Genomic DNA, 19,933 nt, shown 5'->3' with positions numbered 1-19,933 from the left:
AGGTTCTGACTGGGTGGAAGAAAAGCCCTGAGACCCCCTTTCCTGGACCAAAATGAGATCTGCAGATCACGATCTGAATCGAAAGAAACTTTATGGCAGTTCTCTGGGCCCCAGGGAGAGGAGTCAAGAAATCTTAATGGATTTGACTGACAGGGTTGATGTTTCCTTCTTTGGCTCTAGCTCCTCAGCTCCTCGTTCGTCTTCAAGATGAATTAGGGGCCAGAAAAATAGCACAGCAAGTAAGATGCTTGTCCTGCATGCAGGTGGTCTGGGTTCGATCCCCCCGCATTGAATACAGCTCCCCAAGCTCACCATATTGAGTCTAGCCAGGGGTGGTACCCCCCCTCCCCCCCAAGACAAAAAAGACTATGTAGGAAGGATCTGCAATGATCTCTACTCCTAAACAATAAGAGGACTTTTCCTGGTAAAACAGCTACAGCTGGGATTTAATTCATGAAGCAGTCTGCACTGTGGTAGGCTTTTTTATTGCTGTGCCATAAAAGTCTGTTCTGTGACATCACAATCAACATGCCTCTAGTTTAAATGGCAGGGGGCAGTGGGGGGAGAAGTTCTTTTGAGCTTAATTTGTCACAAAATTGATTCTTGTAAAAACTATTTTTCAAACAAAACATTTTTAATGTTTAAAAAATATTTCACCTTTTTCCTCAGTAACAGAGGGCCATGCTCACATTGGTACTATGTGGCAGATGGATCATTACAATGATCATTCAGTGAGGCCTGCAGAGATCAAGTGACTTGCTCATGATTCCTTAGTGACCCAGGGAAGAGGCTCAGGAGAGAACAGAGGATGCTCTATAGTAAGAATTTGGGAGTCTTTTCTTCCAATTCAAAGTCGCTGACCCACAGAAATGAAAAATCAGGGCCACCCACTTAGGAAACAACTGAAAGGGTTGATTATAATTAATTTAGGGGCCAGGGATCAAAGGGCTGGAGTGCATGTCTTGCATGCAAGAGGCTCCAGTTCCTCCCCAGTACTGCCTGGCCACCGAGTACTTCCAGGTGTGGCCCTGGTGGTTTCTCAGCACCACTGGGCCTGAGCATTGGACCTTCTGGCCAGGAGTTGCTCCTGGGTCCCCTGAATACTGTCTAAGAAGCCTCAAAAAATTAATTTCAGCTCTAAAAAAAATATAGAAAACACAAACTCATCACTAAAAAAAATATGAAGGACAAAACTATTGCATAAATATTACATTTAAAATGTATTCTAGGGGTCAGAGCAATAGTACAGCGGGCAGGCTGACCTTGCAGGTGGCTAACCTAGGTTTGGTCCCCTGAATTCCCTATGGCCCCCCAAGCACCGCCAGGAGTAATTCCTGGGTGCAGAGCCAGGAGTAACCCCTGAGCATTGCTGGATGTGACCGTAAAAAGTAAAACAAATAGCACTGTAGCACTGTCCTCTGATGAATTTGTTAATCGATTTGCTCAAGCGGGCACCAGTAACATCTCCATTGTAAGACATGTAACTGTTTTTGGCATATTGAATATGCCAAGGGGAGCTTGCCAGGCTCTGCCGTGCGGGATACTCTCGGTAGCTTGCCGGGCTCTCTAAGAGGGATGGAATCAAACCTGGGTCGGCTGTGTGCAAGGTAAACACCCTACCCGCTGTGCTATCGCTCCAGCCCAAAACAAATAAATAAATAGCACTGCACTCTAGCACTATCCTCCCGTTGTTCATCGATTTGCTTGAGCAGGCAACAGTAACGTCTCACAACAAATTGTGAGACTTGCTGTTACTGTGTTTGGCATATCGAATACGTCACGGGTAGCTTGCCAGGCTTTGCCATGTGGGCAAGATACTCTCAGTAGCTTGCCAGGCTCTCTGAGAGGGGCGGAGGAATCGAACCCGGGTTGGCCGCGTGCAAGGCAAATGCCCTACCCGCTGTGCCATCGCTCAAGCCCAAACAAATAAAATAAAATGTATCCTGGGTCACGTTCACTGTCAGCAAAAGATGGAAAGTAAGGCAGGACAGAAGCAAACACACAGACCCGGGGAGAGTCCAGACACACACTCTGCTCCCAGTCACGCACCTGCCATTCACCATGCTCCAAGAGCGAAACCAACCTAGTTTCTAACACAACTCTCTAGATATGAACGGGGAGGGCCCAGGATCTACACTGAAGATTTAACTAGAGAACACACTGCTTCCAGCTCAGCCAAGAGCCCCGGAAGCCATGGCAGACTCATGGCAGTGAGCACAACTACAGATTGTTTTTCCCATTTGTTATTTGTTTTGGGGCCACACCAGCAGTGCTCGGGGTGAATTTCTGGCTCGGAGATGCAGAGATCACTCCTGGCGATGCTTAGGGGACCTAAAGAAATGCTGGGGATCAAACATGTGTCAGCAACATACAAGGCAAGTGTCTGACCCGGTCTATGATCTTTCGGCTCTTCCTCCACCTTTGCTCCTTTAAGTCAGTTTTTGCAGTGCCAGGAATCAAACCCAGGACCTCACATGGGCCAGGCATGAGCTCTGTCACTGAGCCACACCCCAGGTCCCAGGTGTTGGTTTTTCTTCCTTAGAAGGAGGAGAGTTTGCACCACATAACATCGTTCAGGAGTTGCTCTTAGGTGGTGCTTCGGGACGATGTGACACTGGGAACGAACTACATACAAGGCCAGCACTGTAACCCCTTACTATCTGTACAGCACAAGATCTTAGTTCCTACCATTCTCTGCTATAAGGAACTAGGGCTCTGTTGGAAAATGGCTGAATCCAAGGGTGGAATAAAGCAAATGCAAGGAGAATCTGGAACATCTTGTGCTTAAAGACTGAATGAAGGGCCCTGAGAGGATGGACCTGGGCTCAATCCTTGACATGGCAAATGATCTCCCAGAGCACAGGGACAGGAGTAAGCCCTGAACAGTCAGGCGTGGCCTAAAAATAAACAAAAAGAGTGGATGGAGACCTGGGTATATGGCTGAGTCACCGAGCACAATGTAGGGGCCTGGGTTTGGTCCCCAGAACTATGGAAAAAGCAAGAATGGAGTCGGATGTAAGAAGCGTACAGAGGGCTGGAGCAATAGCACAGAGGGTAGGGTGTTTGCCTTGCATGCAGCTAACCCGGGTTCGATTCCCAGCATCCCATATGGTCCCCTGAGCAGCGCCAGGGGTAATTCCTGAGTGCAGAGTCAGGAGTCACCCTTGTGCATCGCCGGGTGTGACCCAAAAAGAAAAAGAAAAAAAAAAGAGTACAGATATCAGTCTGAATGAGCTCTTGGCAGACAAATCTAGACAACCAGCGTAGTAACTATTGCTACTAGGGGATTAGAATCATTTTAATAAATTGAGAATACATCAGTTCATGCTGACATAATCAAATGAATAAAAAGGGGGAGAAGGGAGCTACTCTTCGTAGAAAGTCAAGTAATAATAATGAATTTAGGAAGCCATTGATAGATGCTCAAACTATGATGACTTGATAAAGAACGGAATATTTATAGCCTCAAAAGTCTCCCCCTACAAATACTTATTAATTATAAAGAGAAAATATAATAAACTTACAGTGGTGAAACCAGGCAAAAACCCCCGAGTGTCCACTTGGGTGCTTATGTGACTGATACTGAGACAAATGAACATCAAACATACCTCCTGGTGATACCTCCTGTCTCCTCACACTGCAGTGCCTCAGCAAACCAGGAGCAAAGAGCACACCAACCCAACAGAGAAGCATCCTCCAGCTGGCCTGCTTAAACCATACTTGACTGCAGGGAGAGGAGGGGAGGGGAGGTGGGAGGAATTGAGCCAAAGCTCAGAGGGACCATACATGCTGCTGAGGATTGACTGAACCAGGGTCTGCTGTATTCAAGACAAATGCCCTACCCCTGAACTACCTCACCAACTCAAACAAACTTCTCAAATGAAAAGGGGTCACAAGTTGTGGTGACCTGCGGATAGCTGAACGGGAGAGTATCTCTTGTGGGCATGAGGAAGGATGTTCAATCCTATTTGCCCAGAGCAACCACAGTCCCCATTCCCCAGCCCCAGAACTGCATGTAAGTACGTGACCAAGTGTGAACCCCTGGTCACCACACCAACAATAAAAGAGAAGGGCAGGGAAACCAATAAGAATAACACAAAATACTGTGATCTGACGTGGGCTAAAGAAAGATTTAACAAAACACAATGCTTGATCTTTGACTGGATTCTAGGGGGAAATATCTAGACAAAAAACAAATGTGAGTATGTACTGAAGATTAGAAACTACTGCAACCATTGTAATTATTCTGATACACTATAGTTATATAAAAAGAATGCCCCAATTCTTAGAAAGTACACATTAAAATAAGGATAAATGAGCAGCATGTCTCCAACCTACTTCCAAATGACTCAAAAATACACACACATAAATAAGGGAGAACACAACAAGGTGGGCAAAGATACAGGGCAGAGAGACACGGCTTGAAATTTTTAAAACTTTCCTATAAAATTACATGAAAACCCAAAGTTAAAAATTTAGCCCCTAAAAAGCAAAGTATGGGTTAGTAAAATGTCATGATCCCTTATTTTCAAAGGTTTAAGGGAAAACTCATGATCAAAATAAATCTGACATTTTATGGCTAACCCAGCGGTGCTCAGGGGTTATTCCTGGCTCTGTTGGCCATGTGCAAGGCAAACGCCCTACCCGCTGTGCTATCACTCCGGCCCCTGAAAATCATTTTTAAGCAATTTCAAATTGTCTTGCTTTGATTTTGGACTCTACTCAGCGGTGCTCAGGGGGCCCTATATATCTGAAATTAGACCTGGATTGGCAGCATGCAAGGCAGGGCACTGCCCACTGTACTATCTCACCAGCTCCCATCTTTTTTTTTTTTTTAATTAAATTCAATAAAAGTTTATTCAACTAGTTCAAATATGTGGAATGAGGTTTGAAGTGTATCAAATCCTTCCCAGCTTAAAAAGAGCTTTCAGCTGGCCTAGCACAGTGGCTAGATCAGAGTTCTAGAAGTAGGTAAAATTCCTGTGTAGCACCTGTGAAAAAGTGAAAAATCCTGAGGAAAGTTCATTTATCCTTTCAAAATGTCTGTTCAACAAAAAATTAAATGCAAATTGGGGCTGGAGAGATAGTACAACAAGTAGGGCATTTGCCTTGCATGCAGGACTCGATCCCCAGCATCCCATATGGTTCCCCAAGCACTACTAGGAGTAATTCCTGAGTGCAGAACCTGAGCATCACCAGGTGTGACCCAAAAAGAAAAAAAAGAAACACTAAGACAAACAAAAAAATGCCTCTTCATCTCTAAACAAGAATAGTAATTCATAGGATGGTTATAAACATTAAGCACAATGTACTTGAAGACTCAGAATAGTAACTGGCACAGAGTGTGAGCCTAATAAATAATATAATTATCTGAAATGATTAAATTAAGTTTGGCCTGGTGCAAACTGGCTAAACCCGCAAAGAAAGATGCTGACTGACAGTTGAGAATGAGCTTTTCTTGGCTGTCCCTTCCCTAGTAAAGGGACATCTACTACCCATTCTTGAATTCCTCCAGTTTTTTTTTTTTTTCTTTTTGGGTCACACCCGGCGATGCACAAGGGTTACTCCTGGCGGTGCTCAGGGGACCATATGGGATGCTGGGAATCGAACCTGGGTCGGCCGCGTGCAAGGCGTTTGCCCTACCCGCTGTGCTATCGCTCCAGCCCCCCTTCCAGGAATTCTTAACGTCACCTTCCCCCACTTACATCTGATTCCAAACACCCTACTCAAGAATCACACAACTAAAGTCCGTTTGCCCTGGATGCAAATTGCAGTCACTTCTGTCTCCTGAAGAGCTGCTTTAGCTCTTGGGCCCCCGGTTCATGATCAGTGAATTCTTCCCCATTCCCTTTGTGATCTAGCATGAGTCTGTGTCCAGCAACTGGTTTTTTAAAAGCTCGGTTAGAGTTTCAAAAGGGGAGAAGCCACCCTGGCTTTACTTGTGTGTACTTCAAAGTAGCAGAGTGAGAACCAATGGCATTAATACTTACTCATGAAGATACTGTTTTTGGACAATTTTACTTTTTTTTTTTTAACCTTGAAGTTACTTGAGACAAGTCTTCTTGCCTTCAGACCTTGCGAATCTAGACTCCTGGAATCCAAGGATTATGTGCTTTCTTTTTTGGAATAGTCTCACGTACCAGTAACAGCCATGCACCCTACTTGATTCAAATAGCAACATTGCCTTTTTATTAGGCGTCGGGGCCAATTTGGCGGTGCTCAGGAGGCATAACTGGGGAATGATAGGTGGTGCTGGGATTCAACCAGCCGCAGGCTAGGCAAGTGCCTTATCTGTTGTAAGATCTCTCTGACCCCAATGTCCCCCTTTAGCACATATATTTAACCCTCAAAGCCTATAAGGCAAGAATTTCCAAATATTTCTTCCTTTACAGATGAAGATATTGAGGGTAAGGAGGTTAAGATCACATCCTACCTAATCCAGCAAGTAAAGGCAAAGGAACTAGGAGCCAAGTCCTTCGATTCCAACTCAGAGGTTCTTCCCACTGCTGTATAGCAATGCCTCTCCCTTGTTCCTTAGCCACCCTCCTTCGTCAAGGTGCTCCACCATCAAGTTCCCCCAGGCTCTCATGCTTGTTGGCGGCAGAGGCTGCCTAGTGAGTGACCTTGGGGACGTCCACCCTGCTCCTGCCCAGCTCTGTTACCCCTATCACCACCCTCTGGTGTCTGAGGGGACGTGGTGCTTGCAGTAGACTTGAGAAGAAAGTGGTGATAACTTCCAGATGAGCCTGTTATTCTAAATTTAACATTCCTTTTGGTACTTAGAGTTTCCACTTTCTCCCTTTCACCCCTCTGCATTTATGCAATTAGGAAGCATGCAACAGGAAACCATTTGTGTCTCAATACCATCCAGCAAGAAGGCTGGTTCCAGTCCCAAGGAGCACATCCTTGTGGAAATACTTTGCAGAGTTTATTTGGACAGGTTCAAAAACAGTCCTTCAACAATGCAATCAGATTGAACCATGATAAGTAAAATGTAATTATGGCTTGGTTACATAAGAAAAAAAAAAAAAGTGAGGTTTAGGAAAACCAGAAACAAAACTACATAGTTCTCTCGCCTTCACTGCCAATCTTTGCTATTCCTCTCCCAGTAGGATGCCAGGACTGAACCTTTGGCTCTTTCCAGTGATGAGAGCAGATGACACGCACTAGAGGAGACAGCTCAGGAACACGTGCACTCAGGCCAGTTCTCAGGACAAAGGCAAATTTCTGCAGAAGCCAAATGCAGCCTGATAAAAGTCTCCCCTGCTGGGCACTCGGAATGCCAAAGTCATTCACCTAAATGAATTCAAAATACATATTGATCTGGGCCAAATTACACAGTGTCAAGCTTGGACTGCATGCATTTATATATGTTGGCAGAAGAGGCCTCTTTTCGGGCGCCACAGCATTATCCTGTATCCTGTGCCCTGTTGGGTTCTCATTACTCTCTCCTCAAACCCATGAATTTCCTTGCACTTGGTTCCAGAAGGTAGACAAGAAGCAAAATCAAAGTTTCCCATCCCCACAAGGGAGCAAGGCCCCGAAGGACCCGAATTTCTAATGAAATTTAAAGTTAAACATACTGTGTGCCATTGCCAAAAACTGCAACTTTCTGAAGGGTGATTTGAGCTGGGTGTAGGGAGTGGGGACAAGATCATGCATTGTGCAGTGGTACAAAGAGAGAACACAAAGTATTCTAGAATTGAAGCAAACAGCCAATGCTTCCTTTGATGGTGCATGGAAATATAAACTTTTTTCTGGGGAGAAGGGTTCATTTGGGGGCCACACCCAGCAATGCTCAGGGATTCCTTCTGTTCTGCTCAGGATCACTTCCGATGGTGCTGGAAGACCATATCCTATGCCAGGGATCAGAGTCAACTGGGGCTGGAGGTAGGGCGTTTGTCTTGCACCTGGCCAACCTGGGTTCAATCCCCAGCATTCCGTATGGTCCCCCAAGCACCGCCAGGAGTAATTACTGAGTGCCGCCGGGTGTGACCCCCCCCAAAAAAAATCCACAAACTGAGTCAACCATGTGGAAGGCACGTGCCTCAACTGCTGATTTTTTTCCTTTGGCCCCTGATAAATATTTTAAAGCAAATATGGGTACTGGAAAGTGGTTCAGCAGCAGAGCACTTGCCTTGCATGAATGAAGTCCTGGGTTCAACTAAAACAAGACAAGAACAAATGAAAAATAAAGCAAATATTATGACAGGTGTAAGGGATAGACCAGAGTCCAAATTCTTTCTTAGTCGCATGGGTTGTCTTAATCACGGAATAAACAGGGCAAGATTGCAGAATGGTAATGGCAAGCTCTGCTTGCAGTCCTAGGTTCAAGCCCATCTTTGGGCTTCAACTGATCCAAACAAAAATGTTCTGAGAGCAGAGAAGTCAGGACCGTTTTCAGGGCGGAGGCCACTGTATAGAAGTTACTACACCTCTTCAGAAATGGCAGTGAGGCAAAGAACCAGGGAGGGAAGAGGAGAGGCATTTACTACCTTGAATCTTCTCATAAGACTGGCAAGAATCAAGGTCTAATTGGTGCTTCAAAATTGGTACCAGACACTAGTCCCACACTGGTGCCCAGCCTCATCCACCCAGCCTTCTCCCTGGCCTCTGCCAACTATGGCCTAGTTGTTGCTGCCCAGTTAAGAGTCTAAGTCCTTGTGTGAGTGACCTTCCTTGTTGTATCGCTGTGCCAGGAATGCCCATGGCAAGGCTGTGTCAGTGCATGCAGTTCCTTTCTGCCAGCGCATCCTCAGGAGGCTCCGGTGCACCTCCTCGATTCTCACCTCTGCAAGTGCTCGAGTCTGCAAGGATGTCTCTCCATCAGGCTCTAAATCCCTCAGAGGCACTCACAGGAGATCTCAATCAGCACTTACAGGATAAAGGGTGAGCAGGATTCAGCTTTACCAGAACAACTGCATTATACAAAACGTAAGATACAAGAGACTAGTCTCTTTTTAGAAGACATTGCCAGTGTTTTTTTGTTTTGCTTTCAATAGTTCTGTCTCAAGCCTTCCTGGTTCAAATGAAACCAAAGGAATGAATTCACAGATAAGCATTTAAAGTATCCTTTTGTACTTAAATATTTTTCAGGGTGTCAAAGGTAAAATTAATGCTAAACATGGCCTTCTAGTCGTGTCCGAATGTCACAAGCTCTAACTGTAGGAGAAAAAGCCGGTGCGGACTCCTGGTCTGAGTCAGGCTCCGAGAAAGGGAGAGACTGAGCGAGCCCTCAGCCCGGCTCTGTACACTGTGTGCGCAGCCTCACTGCCTGCCAACCTCCCGGAGATCAGCAGGCAGCAAGGCAAGACTCAAGGCACTCACCTGCCTGCATCAGACAACAACGGAGCAGGTGGAAGCGGTTCGGAGAACGACATGTCAGTTGGAGGCTGAGTTGAGGGAAGGAATGTACATAGTGTTGTCAGGACGTTCATGGGGCCTTGGGGTTACTGCTGACATAGGTCTGCCTCACGCTCAGACACTAAGACAAAGAAACACAGGCAAGGCTGCCTATTTTTAATTTATTTTTTTTAAGACCACCTCCTTGCCATTTCCAGAGAGAAAATACAAAACAAGAAACAGACTCGGTTTCAAATACATAAACAGTGTGCCGGAGTTTAAAGCATCACCGATAACATTGTTCCAGAAGAATGTCAGCTTACTCCAGGGCACTTCAATATTCCTGAGGAGTAAACAGGATCTCACTTTCCTCCTGCTGGGATGTTCTCGGCTGCAGTCACTGCTCCTGCTCCTGTAAAACAAGGAAACACAAGTTAGAGGTGTGCAGGATGCTCTGACACCGACAACGCTTACCTTCCTGCTGCAGGCCACTATCCTGGGCCCAAACTGGGCCACACTATCTGCTTTACAACTCACCCGAGAGTACTGCATGTGCCCTCTCTAGGATCTATCAGTGTCCCTCGCAAATCTTAGAGTAAGAAAAATTAGAAAGGACTGGAATAGAGCTTGGTAATAGCCCTAAAATCCATCAAAGGTAAGTGAAGAGAATGGTACTAGAACCAAGCAACCTCCTACTGATGGGATCTCAGACAAGTCACCCTCCTGAGGATTCAGTTTCCCATTTGTGGAGTGATAACTGCACTTCCCTCAGCCCTGGAGGCAGATCAGTAGGCAAAGTGCATGCTTAAGCTTGTAGGAGGCCCTAATTTGATCCCCAGCATTTGGGGGGGGGGGGGGAAGGAAACAATTACATACATGCAAACTTCATTGAATGCATGTCTCACATGCGGGGGGAGGGAGGGAGGAAAAGAGAGAGGAGGAAGGAAAGGAGGAAGGGAGGGAGAAAGGGAAAAAAATCACTCACAAATCGTTTGGGCGTTTATGAGAAAGCACACAGGAGAGTCCACGGGGTAGAGCAAACATTCAATACGCAATTACAATAATGTGACACAGTGAAAAAGCCGGGATTTTGCTCCTCTTACAGAAGGGAAGATGACAAATCCGAGGCACAGATTCAAGTTTAGATAAAGTTACAAGGCCTTTTTTGAGCAATACACATATGACTGTAAAAAATGTTACAATATTTTCCACAGTAACTCCCAGCCATTTAAATACATAATATGTATGTATAATCACCCCTGAGCTATTATCCATGACAACTCAGTGTGGAACAATGAAAACATTTCAAAGGATTCAAAGACCTGCAACTCCTTTCTCTGTTCCTTTCTGCTCCCCCCCATCCCAGATTCAGATTGGTGCCAAATGTGTAGAGTCGTGGAGCAACTGTGCTCAGCTTCGGGGCCATGCAGCTGTGCCTCTTCTCGCACTGTCCTGATGATCTCAGCCTGGCACTGGCTTACGACTGGGAAGGGCGAGGAGAGTCGGCCTTGCTTTCTTGCTTCCAAGCTGCCCGGCTCTCCTCACTCACTCCCTAGCGTTTCCAAACACACAAGAGGTCCACAGGCAGTCGACGGTGGCAGCAGTTTTTAAGACAGCGACTGGGCAGTGGCAGGGTTCTGTGCCTAGAGATTTAGTGACCCTGTGGCCTCAGCTTTAGACTAGAATTAGGAAACTCAGTGTGCCATTTTCCCTTCTCTACTTGTTACAGTAGAACAATGGTGAGGTCAAGCTCCCTATCTTGGTTAAATATAACTGTAATAACCAATATTTCTATGTAAATCACCAAATAGCTTAAAAATAATTTCACCTTTACTCCTCTCAACAACGCTGAAGGGTTACGAAGTAAAAAACTCAAAATCACAGACAAAGCAAGTGATGGACCTGCCCCAGGTCCTCTGGCTTCTCTGCTCTTTCCACTCACCCCCTGCTTCTGTGCACGGTACAGGAAGCAGCTCATGGGAACCAAGGCAGTAGATGACCCTGTACCCAGGCAGTGTGAGGTTCTTTGCTAAAGGCTATACTGCCGTACAGGCTGCCTTGGGAAGCTGGAGGCCATTACCTCATCGAATCAGATACACGATTCACCTCCTTCACTCATTTCACATGTCCATGGGTATTGATTGACCTTGTTCCAGGCCCAGGGAAAAGAGAAGTGTCACCTCTTTCTTACAGGAGCACTCAGTCTTCCAGAGTCCTTTCACTTAAACCCCATCATAGCCAATCATCTAACAGAAAGACAACCGGTAGGGCCGCTACATATAAACACTTTTTTGGGACATGCTACCTTCTTCCCCCATCCCTTTGTTTGTTTATTTGGGCCACATCTGGCAACGTTCAGGGCCTACTCCCTGTGGGGCTTGGGGGTCCATATGGAGTGCCGAGGATCAAACCTGGGTCATTCAAGGAAAATACCCTACCCACTGTACCATCACCCCAGACCCACATCTTCTCTTTTTAAAAGCACGTGTTAGATATTTTTATCTTGTCTATTATTAAAAAAATGCTTCAGTAGAAAAGGTCTTCAGCATTTGACTAATAGACAAAAACTTGCCCTCTTCAATGGAAATCACAATAATGGATGAATCCTAGCAGCCTTTAGGTTTTAGCTTGAGTGGTACGTTTACAAGGCACTCCGTCATCTTACATAAAAACTGTTACTGACAGATATTTAAAACCAATGATTTTACCATGATGATAATTTATTTTGTTTTGTTTGTTTTATGCCATACCTGACAGTGGATCATGTGATGTCATACAGAGCCTCTGCCCAGACCACTAAGCTATCCCTCTGGTCCCAGGATGCTAAATGTTAGGGCAAGTTCATCAATTCCAGTTTACTGGCATATGAGGATGGATCTGAATGTGTACCTGCACCTGACATATAGGTCAGGGGACCAAAGTAGTGTGCACATCACTACTGAACAAAGAACAATTGGAAATCTCAGCGGGTGGGGCCGAAGAGAAAGCAGTCATTGCCTTCAATCCCCAGCACTCCATCTGGTCCCTGAGCCCCACCAGAAATGATCCCTTAGCCTGACGCCAGGAGTAAGCCCTGAGCACTGCAGGGTATGACCCGAAACCGAACCAAAGCAGCTCAGTAGGGCCACAGTGATACTGACATGCATGCACTCTGAAGGATTTTTCAGGAACGGGCAAGAAGATGCTGATTCTTTTCAAAACGAAATAGCAATTCTGTACCTACTTTGACATATTTTCCATGTACAAGATATGGAGACTGGAAATCGTGCTGACAGTTGGAGTAGGCCATTCCCAATCCCATGCCAGAACCGAAAGCTAGAGGCCACATTCTTCCTAGTGAAGAGAAAAAGGAAAATTTAAATACAGACTCATTAAAAAGATTTGTTCTTTGGTCAAATACATTTGCTCATAATTCAGTAATTACTCAGCATGATTATGCCAGACATTTTTGTCAGTGTTTAATCAGTAGTCAAAAAAGAAAAGAGGAGGCATCTATTGGTAAATTTATTCATTTAGCCCAATATTTAAATACCTATGCTGCCAGTATTGCTAATGAATATAATATAAAAACCACAGGCATAGTGGCTCTTAACTTTTCTGTAGCAGCTTTAATCATTTTTTCACTTTAATGATTAACCTTATCATAAATAAAAACTTTCAGTAAGGCATACAATTTTTTTCAGTAAGAATTTCACCAATATTTATAATTTTTACCATCATCCCGATAGTTACTTAAGCCAACACAGTAAATGATTATTTCATACTAGTACTCTGTTTTAACTAAGATTCTCAGCCGTAATCCCCACCAGCTCTTCTCGGAAAAAAAGTCAAAGTAATCCACTTGGCACCTACTCAATATTCAAACTTCAGAAGTTTAACCAGAAAATGAAAGGGATATCGCCTGGCTTGATCTTAGGAGAATTTTAGGCCAAAAAGCATGTGTAATTCTGGTCTACTTGTTTTTATTACCAGCAGGATTTTTATTTTCAAGTTTAAGAAAAACATTAGAATTAATTAGAAATATTTGCACATTTAGTAAAATGACTCACTGGTATTAAATACAGCTTTTAAAATGATATCATATTTAAGGTATCAGGCACCCTGACTCAATGCCCAGGGGAAATTCTGAAATGCCCAACCCTTTCTGACCTCTTTCAGACTCACATTCTTTGTCTAGATGGTTTTATAGCGGCCAACCTAAAACTCATAAATGAATGGGGTTGGCAGGCCTGTGGATGTGCCTTCCAGAAGTGTCCCTGCTGTGTGCATACATATACTAGGGTATATGTTGAAAGGCAGTAAAAGTCACACTTACTTTTAAAGAAGGTAAGTGAGAAAATAAGTCCTAATCCAAAGCCAGTACCTAGAAGAATGGAGAAAAATATGTTAAATCCCATAGCAGTCTTTTAACAAAAATTAAAAATACAGAAATGTAACACAGATAAAACATATATGTTTTCCCATTCCTTTTTTCCCTGTCTAACTGCCTTTATTGCTGTCAGAGTGTGAGGGATGCCTTTGGCCCCTCCGTGCAGGACAGACCTTCCTGCTCTGCCTGGACAGGCCCTGGCGGTGGGGGGTGGGGGTGGGGGGGGAGGGAGCAAGCACCGAGTCCCACTGTGAAGGTCTCCCGGCACTCGAAGAGAGCAGCCGGCATCTTGGGCCCCCCTTGCCCTCTGCCACAGGGCACTGTAGCCAGAGAGCAGACAGACAACGGCAACAGGAAGCCCCCCTTGTCGGCTCAGTCCTCTGAATGATGGCTCCTTTCTGAGAGATGAAATGGAGTATTCCAAAACAATCCCCAAAGGCGATCGCAAGTAAGACACGGGTCAGCAAGCCCAGACAGAAAAGCACATCCTCAAAAGTCCCAAATGTGGAGGGACATGAATTGCTCCGCTCAATGTCTTCACACATCATTTTGGGGCTCACACCCCATGAAACTCACAGGTCACTCCAGGTGGAGCTTAGGGAGCTTAGCTCCGGGTATTCTGGGACCAAACCCAGGTGCTCACCTGCAAGGCCTGTGCTCCAACATTCTAAACCGTCTCCCTGGCTCCCCTCCAGCATTTGAAACCATTGCCTCTCTTCCTATATCAAATCACGACACAAGCCTATTTTAATGATCAGGTAGGGAAAAAAGTTTAATACCTAATTTTGAACGAAATATCACAGGTATGTAAGCCTGGAGAAGAAAGGTTGTGTTTTGTTTTGTTTTTGTTTTGGGGTTACACCCAGGGGTGCCTCAGGGGGAATCACACAGTGCCAAGGACTAAACCTGAGAGGTTGGAGCTCCTGAATGAAAAACAGGACTCCAGCCTTTGAGTTCACTCTTCTCAGCCAAGGTTGGGTTTTTTTTTTCTCTCTATCTCCCCTTTCTCTCCCCCCCTCCCCTTAAATAAATAAAAGACCAGCCTTGCATGTGTGAAGCCCTGAGTTTGATCTCAGGTATCAGGAAAAAACAAACAAAAAAAAGCCCACCAAATCCTCATTTACCCTGTATTTCTCAAGCCTTGGTCATTCTAATGCTACTTTACAGTTTTTGCTAAATCCACATCATCATCTACACAATTATTTAATCAGTTTCTTTAGAAAAAAAAAAGCCAACCTCACCATGGTTTGCATGCAGAACCACAGTTCCCTGGGCACTGTTAAGAAGGAACCCCAAGCATCACTGGGTGCAGAACCCAAACAAAAAAGCCCCCAGAAACAACAAACTGGGTGGGGAGTGTGAGGCAGAACACATGTCTAGCATGAGGGCCTGAGTTTGATCCTGGGTTTGTTTCTGTTGTTGAAAACGAAAACCAAGATAGGCACTTAATTTAATAAACTTAATCTCAACTTAATATTTGTATGATTATAAACTGGAATGCTAGATATTTTACATAGTAGAAATATAGGTCCATTAAAACAAAAGTAGTACTTGTGAACTACTTTAGAAAGAAAAAAACCACCTAGCTCACATACAGTAGTATAATGTAATCTCAAACTCTGAAATAAACTTTATCATAAAAGAAGTTACACGTGCCATAGGAGATAGCCCTGATCTGATCTTTTGTAACATTTCAGACTTGAAAACCATTTGGGATATTTTGATGCTCTTTCCTAAGTATCTGTTCCCGAGTCCAGCAGAGCCCTTGATTAATCTCCTCTTTACAACTAGCACATACAAGCCCCAATTCTTACTAGCCTTAAAGGTTTTCAAATCTGTGCTGTGAAATTCTGAGGGTTTCTTTGTCTAACCATGTTAAAGCTACAACGGAGTGAAAATTCAAAGAACTCCTCTCCAAACAGACAACTTCATCACAAGCAAGCCAAACCACACCTTTGGTGATCCAAGTAATTCTTTCTGCACCTGTACAACAATCCAGTTAATGTCAGCCTCAGGCATTTATGCTATTTACAAGAATCATTTCTTTTTGGTGGTGATGGCAGGGACCTCTAAGCGGTATTTAGGGAACCCTGGGGCCGCTGTCAGGGATTCTCAGTTAACTGAGCTGGATTTTTGACAGGACAAGGATCAGTACTATTCGGGCCTCTAAGGCTTCACTCAGCGATGGAACCATGTGGTGCTAGGATTGAACCAAAGCCCATGGCCTGTAAGGCAGGAGCCCTACCCCCTCTACTAGAGCTCCCCACTCGAAGAATATTTTTTTATTCCCTCCCATCATAAATATGTGTCTTTTCTATGACAGTCTACTGTGCAAATAGGAACTGTATTTAAAAGTCAGTATTTTGCTCCGCTTAAAATGTGCCACATTAGAGGCCTACTTTGGTGCTCAGATTAATATTCAGGGTCAGGGATATAGTTCAAAGTGCTCGAGTGTAAACTCCACGTGCAGGAGTCCTGGGTTTGAACCCCTCTAGGTGCATATCCCCTATCTCTATCCGCATCCTCAATCTTCTAGGTTGGGATATAACTCAGTGATAAAGTACTAGGCTTGCATGAACAAGACCAGGTTCCCTGGCACCACAAAAGAATAAGCAAACTAAAGAAAAGAAACTACTTTCTCAAAATCACTCTTGTCATTCCAATGTCCATATAACTTGGTGGGGGTCGGGGGTTGGGTTTGGGCCACACCAGGCAGTGTTCAGAAGTTATTCCTGGCTCTGTGCTTCAGGAGTGACTACTGGTAGTGAAGAGGTGCCATATCCAGTTTCAAGGATCAAACTAGGGTTGGCTCGTGCAAGACAAACGACTTATACAATCTCTCTGGCCTACCATACAATTTTTTATATGGTGGAAAAGCAGTCAGTTTACAGGCTGCAATAATTAACCTACTAAATAGTTAAACTAGTCAAGGTTGGAAGGAAAAGAAACTAACTTATATTTCCCTTGCCTCCCCCACCCCACCCTCAAATTCTTTTTCTTGAGATGGGGGTTTCCAAGCAATGTTCTGGTGTTCCAGGGCCATTCCAAGCGACACACTCAGAGGTGCCAGGGAATGAATGCAGGGCTTCACACATGCAAGCTATAAGCTTCACACACTCCAGCTCTCTGGGCTCTCTCCCACGTCACCTCAAATTCTCTTTAAACTGAACAACATAATACGGTATTGCTTTTTTTTTTTGCTTTTTTGGGTCACACCCGGCGATACTCAGGGGTTACTCCTGGCTTTGCACTCAGGAATCACTCCTGGTGGTGCTCGGGGGACCATATGGGATGCTGGGAATCAAACTTGGGTCGGCCGCGTGCAAGGCAAACGCCCTACCCGCTGTGCTATTGCTCCAGCCCCAGTATTGCTTTCATTTACCATATGCAGACACTAGTTTAGTCAAGAGAACTCTGTATGTGGGGCAGCACCCACCACTGAACTAGGTGAGTTAGACTCCAAAAACACTATCTACACTCCATCTTCCAAGTTACACTTTCTTTCCTTTCAGAGTTTAGGCCACACCAAGTAGTGCCCAGCGGTATTTCTGGCTCAGTGTTCAGGGGATCCTTGGGATCATGAGGTGATGGAATGAAACAATCCCCTTGTAAGCAAAGCAAGAGCTCCAGGCCTGAGAGGGTCAGAGAGAAAGTACAGCAGGTAAGGGACTTCCCATACCAACAGTTGACCTGGGTTCAACCCCCTGCACCCTACTTGGTCCCCTGAGCTCCTTGAAGGAGTGATCCTCGAGCAAAGGCCAGGGTAAGCTCTGAGTACTGCCAGGTGTGGCCCCCCACAAAATCCAAACAAAGAGCTCCAGCCACTGCCCTTTAAGCTATCTCCCTGCCCCCACGAGGTCACAACTTCAACCTCTAATCGCTACCTCCCCTAAGGGAAACTGGAGTGCCAAAATCTCTACAACTAGCAAAGACACAGACAAAACATGAATTGTGCTTCCCATGCAACAGCCCTGAACGCTAGGCAACCAGAGTAGTAACAAGTCCACACAAAGCCAAAAGAGCTTGTTCAGATTCATTCCCAGACTAATCCCACTGCATATGTCATAGGTACAAGTCCAACCAGTAGGTGTTATTTAAGAACTTCTGAGAAATGGGAACTATCAAGAACTTCAGAGAAGCAGAAGCTATCTCGATGATAATCCTTGGCAAGAATCTACCATTGCCAGCTTTAGGAAATGGCACCGGGTTCAACTTCAAGGAGACTTGCCTCGCCCCTTGCAGCTGGAAGATGAGTAAGATGGTAAATTGGTACTAGAAAATGAGGCACAGGGTCTGGAAAGGCTTACAGATTTCAAACCAGGCAATGGGATGGGGAGAAAGGCCAGTAAAAACATAATGGCTTACAATCAGAGCTTTTGGTCTTCTCCATCTGGAAGGCAATTTTTTGGCAAGCAAATCAAAAGCCCTAAAGGAAAATATTTCAGCATTTTTCTTGTCCCTCTGACTCCATGCCTGTCTCTCCTAGTTTTCCCCAAAGAATAAATGCTCTCTGATGTTCAACTTTTCCTAATAGTAGATCAAGAATGAGGCTCAATCTACCTCCACCATTATCAATCAAGTATAAAGATGAAATGTTTCGCCATCAATGAATAGGAGTGAACGTTTTGTTTCTAGATTTGATGTGAAGGTCAGGTATAGGGTCACCCACCCAGTTTCGCCTATTAAAACATTACCAGCACACAGCTGGGAGATCCAATTCATAGTTCAGGCCATCCAAAAGGCAGAGTGGTCAATGAATGTACTCTATGATCTTGGTTAACTTAATTTGAACTGGTACATCTTTAATTGGGGGAGAAGGAAGGTGTTCAGGGGACCACATACAGTGTCTGGATGGAATCAGGGTCATTTGCATGCATACGAGGTAAGCACCTTAATAAAGTGCACTATCTTCCAGCCCTACATCTTTATTCTTTTCCATTTTTGTCTTAGAGTTACAACCCACGATACTCAGGGATCACTTACTTACTGTACTCCTGGCACTTGGGGGACTGCATGTGGTGTATGTGGTGCTGGGACCGAACCGGGCTCAGCTGCATGCTAGGAAAATGCCCTATCCACTTTACTATCACTTTGGCTGTTTATATGCTTTTAAGGCAGAAAGTAACAAGATCTGTGTAGAAAATGCTTTTTTAATGCTAATGTTTTACCTGAAAGTCAGCTCTCTCACTTATTTAAGAAACAATGGCAGAGCTGCTGATGAGTTTTACAGGTTCAAGTTCTCACATGCTCAATTTTCTTTTAAAAGGCAAACATGTTGCTTCAAAGAAAGTCCCACTTGATCAGGGGACACCAGCTCTGCAGCTGTTTCTACTAAAGATTGGCACCTCAAGGCTAGGTTTAAGCTTCATAACAATAAAACATGAAAGGTTTGTCTTACAATAAAAACAAACCAACATGGAAAGAAGAATTTTCTCTACCTCTGGCCACTTTCTTTTGTTGTTGATGCATGACAAGCAATCCTGAAATGAAAAAAGCCAAAGGAAAAAGTACAAAGCATTTTTCACCTTCCCTGGAAGCAAATATTTAACTACAAATAAAGTTTATATAATTTTGCTGCCCCCCCCCCAATTCTGTTCTTTTGAACCATGCTATCTGAAACAGCAAGCAATTGTAAGGAAATGCCTGATGCAGGTACACATTCTCCTCAAGTCCAAAAAGTTACAGAGTAAGGAGCATAAGGAAGGCAAATAAACCACCATAGGACAGAGGAGCCTTATGGAATTGACATTAGGCAAGGAGCCCACGCTCTGAAACCATTTCTTTTGGAGAGGATAAAGAATTGGCACAAATTCTTTCAAAAATAAATTACTCTGAAACAACCTAACCCCACACCTTAGTGCATGCTTACTGCTCAAAAGGACATCATAAAACTGGCTAGTAGATAAACACACACTTTTAGGAATGAGCAGTTCCTTTTAACAGTTCATTTGATACAATTTTAATAATAATAATAATAAAAAACCAGAATTTCCTCCCACTAACTACATAGAAAACATTGCCTTAATTTTTGCACAAGTGGGTTTTATATATTTTTAAAAGAATAACAAGCAACAGTGGTACATTTTGAATCATATTTTGTGTAAAAATGGAGTGAGGGAATATATGTTGTCTGAGACATGGACAATTTCTAGTAAATGTGACTTTCGAAAATTTCTTACTCTTGCAATGTCACATATCACAAACCTTTATTTCACTGTAAGT

The 19,933-nt window shown here is 44.3% G+C and overlaps 1 protein-coding gene across 1 annotated transcript in view; it reads right to left on the bottom strand.

Moving 5' to 3' along the window:
• Window positions 1-9,510: 9,510 nt before the first annotated feature.
• MICOS10 (mitochondrial contact site and cristae organizing system subunit 10) overlaps window positions 9,511-19,933 on the bottom strand; it is a 36,129-nt gene continuing 25,706 nt past the window's right edge. Inside the window, exons 2-4 of the mRNA XM_056123342.1 lie at window positions 13,658-13,705; window positions 12,566-12,675; window positions 9,511-9,754 (exon numbers count right to left, since the gene is read on the bottom strand). Of these exons, the coding sequence (XP_055979317.1) occupies window positions 9,740-9,754; window positions 12,566-12,675; window positions 13,658-13,705 (173 nt within the window). The 3' untranslated portion in view covers window positions 9,511-9,739. The remainder of the gene's footprint in view (window positions 9,755-12,565; window positions 12,676-13,657; window positions 13,706-19,933) is intronic.

Source organism: Sorex fumeus, unplaced genomic scaffold (genome assembly GCF_029834395.1).
Source record: "Sorex fumeus unplaced genomic scaffold, SorFum_2.1 ptg000047l, whole genome shotgun sequence".
In the NCBI taxonomy this organism is placed as follows: domain Eukaryota; kingdom Metazoa; phylum Chordata; class Mammalia; order Eulipotyphla; family Soricidae; genus Sorex; species Sorex fumeus.
The sequence above is the reverse complement of the archived record's forward strand: the minus strand, read 5'-3'. Positions and strand labels throughout refer to the sequence as shown.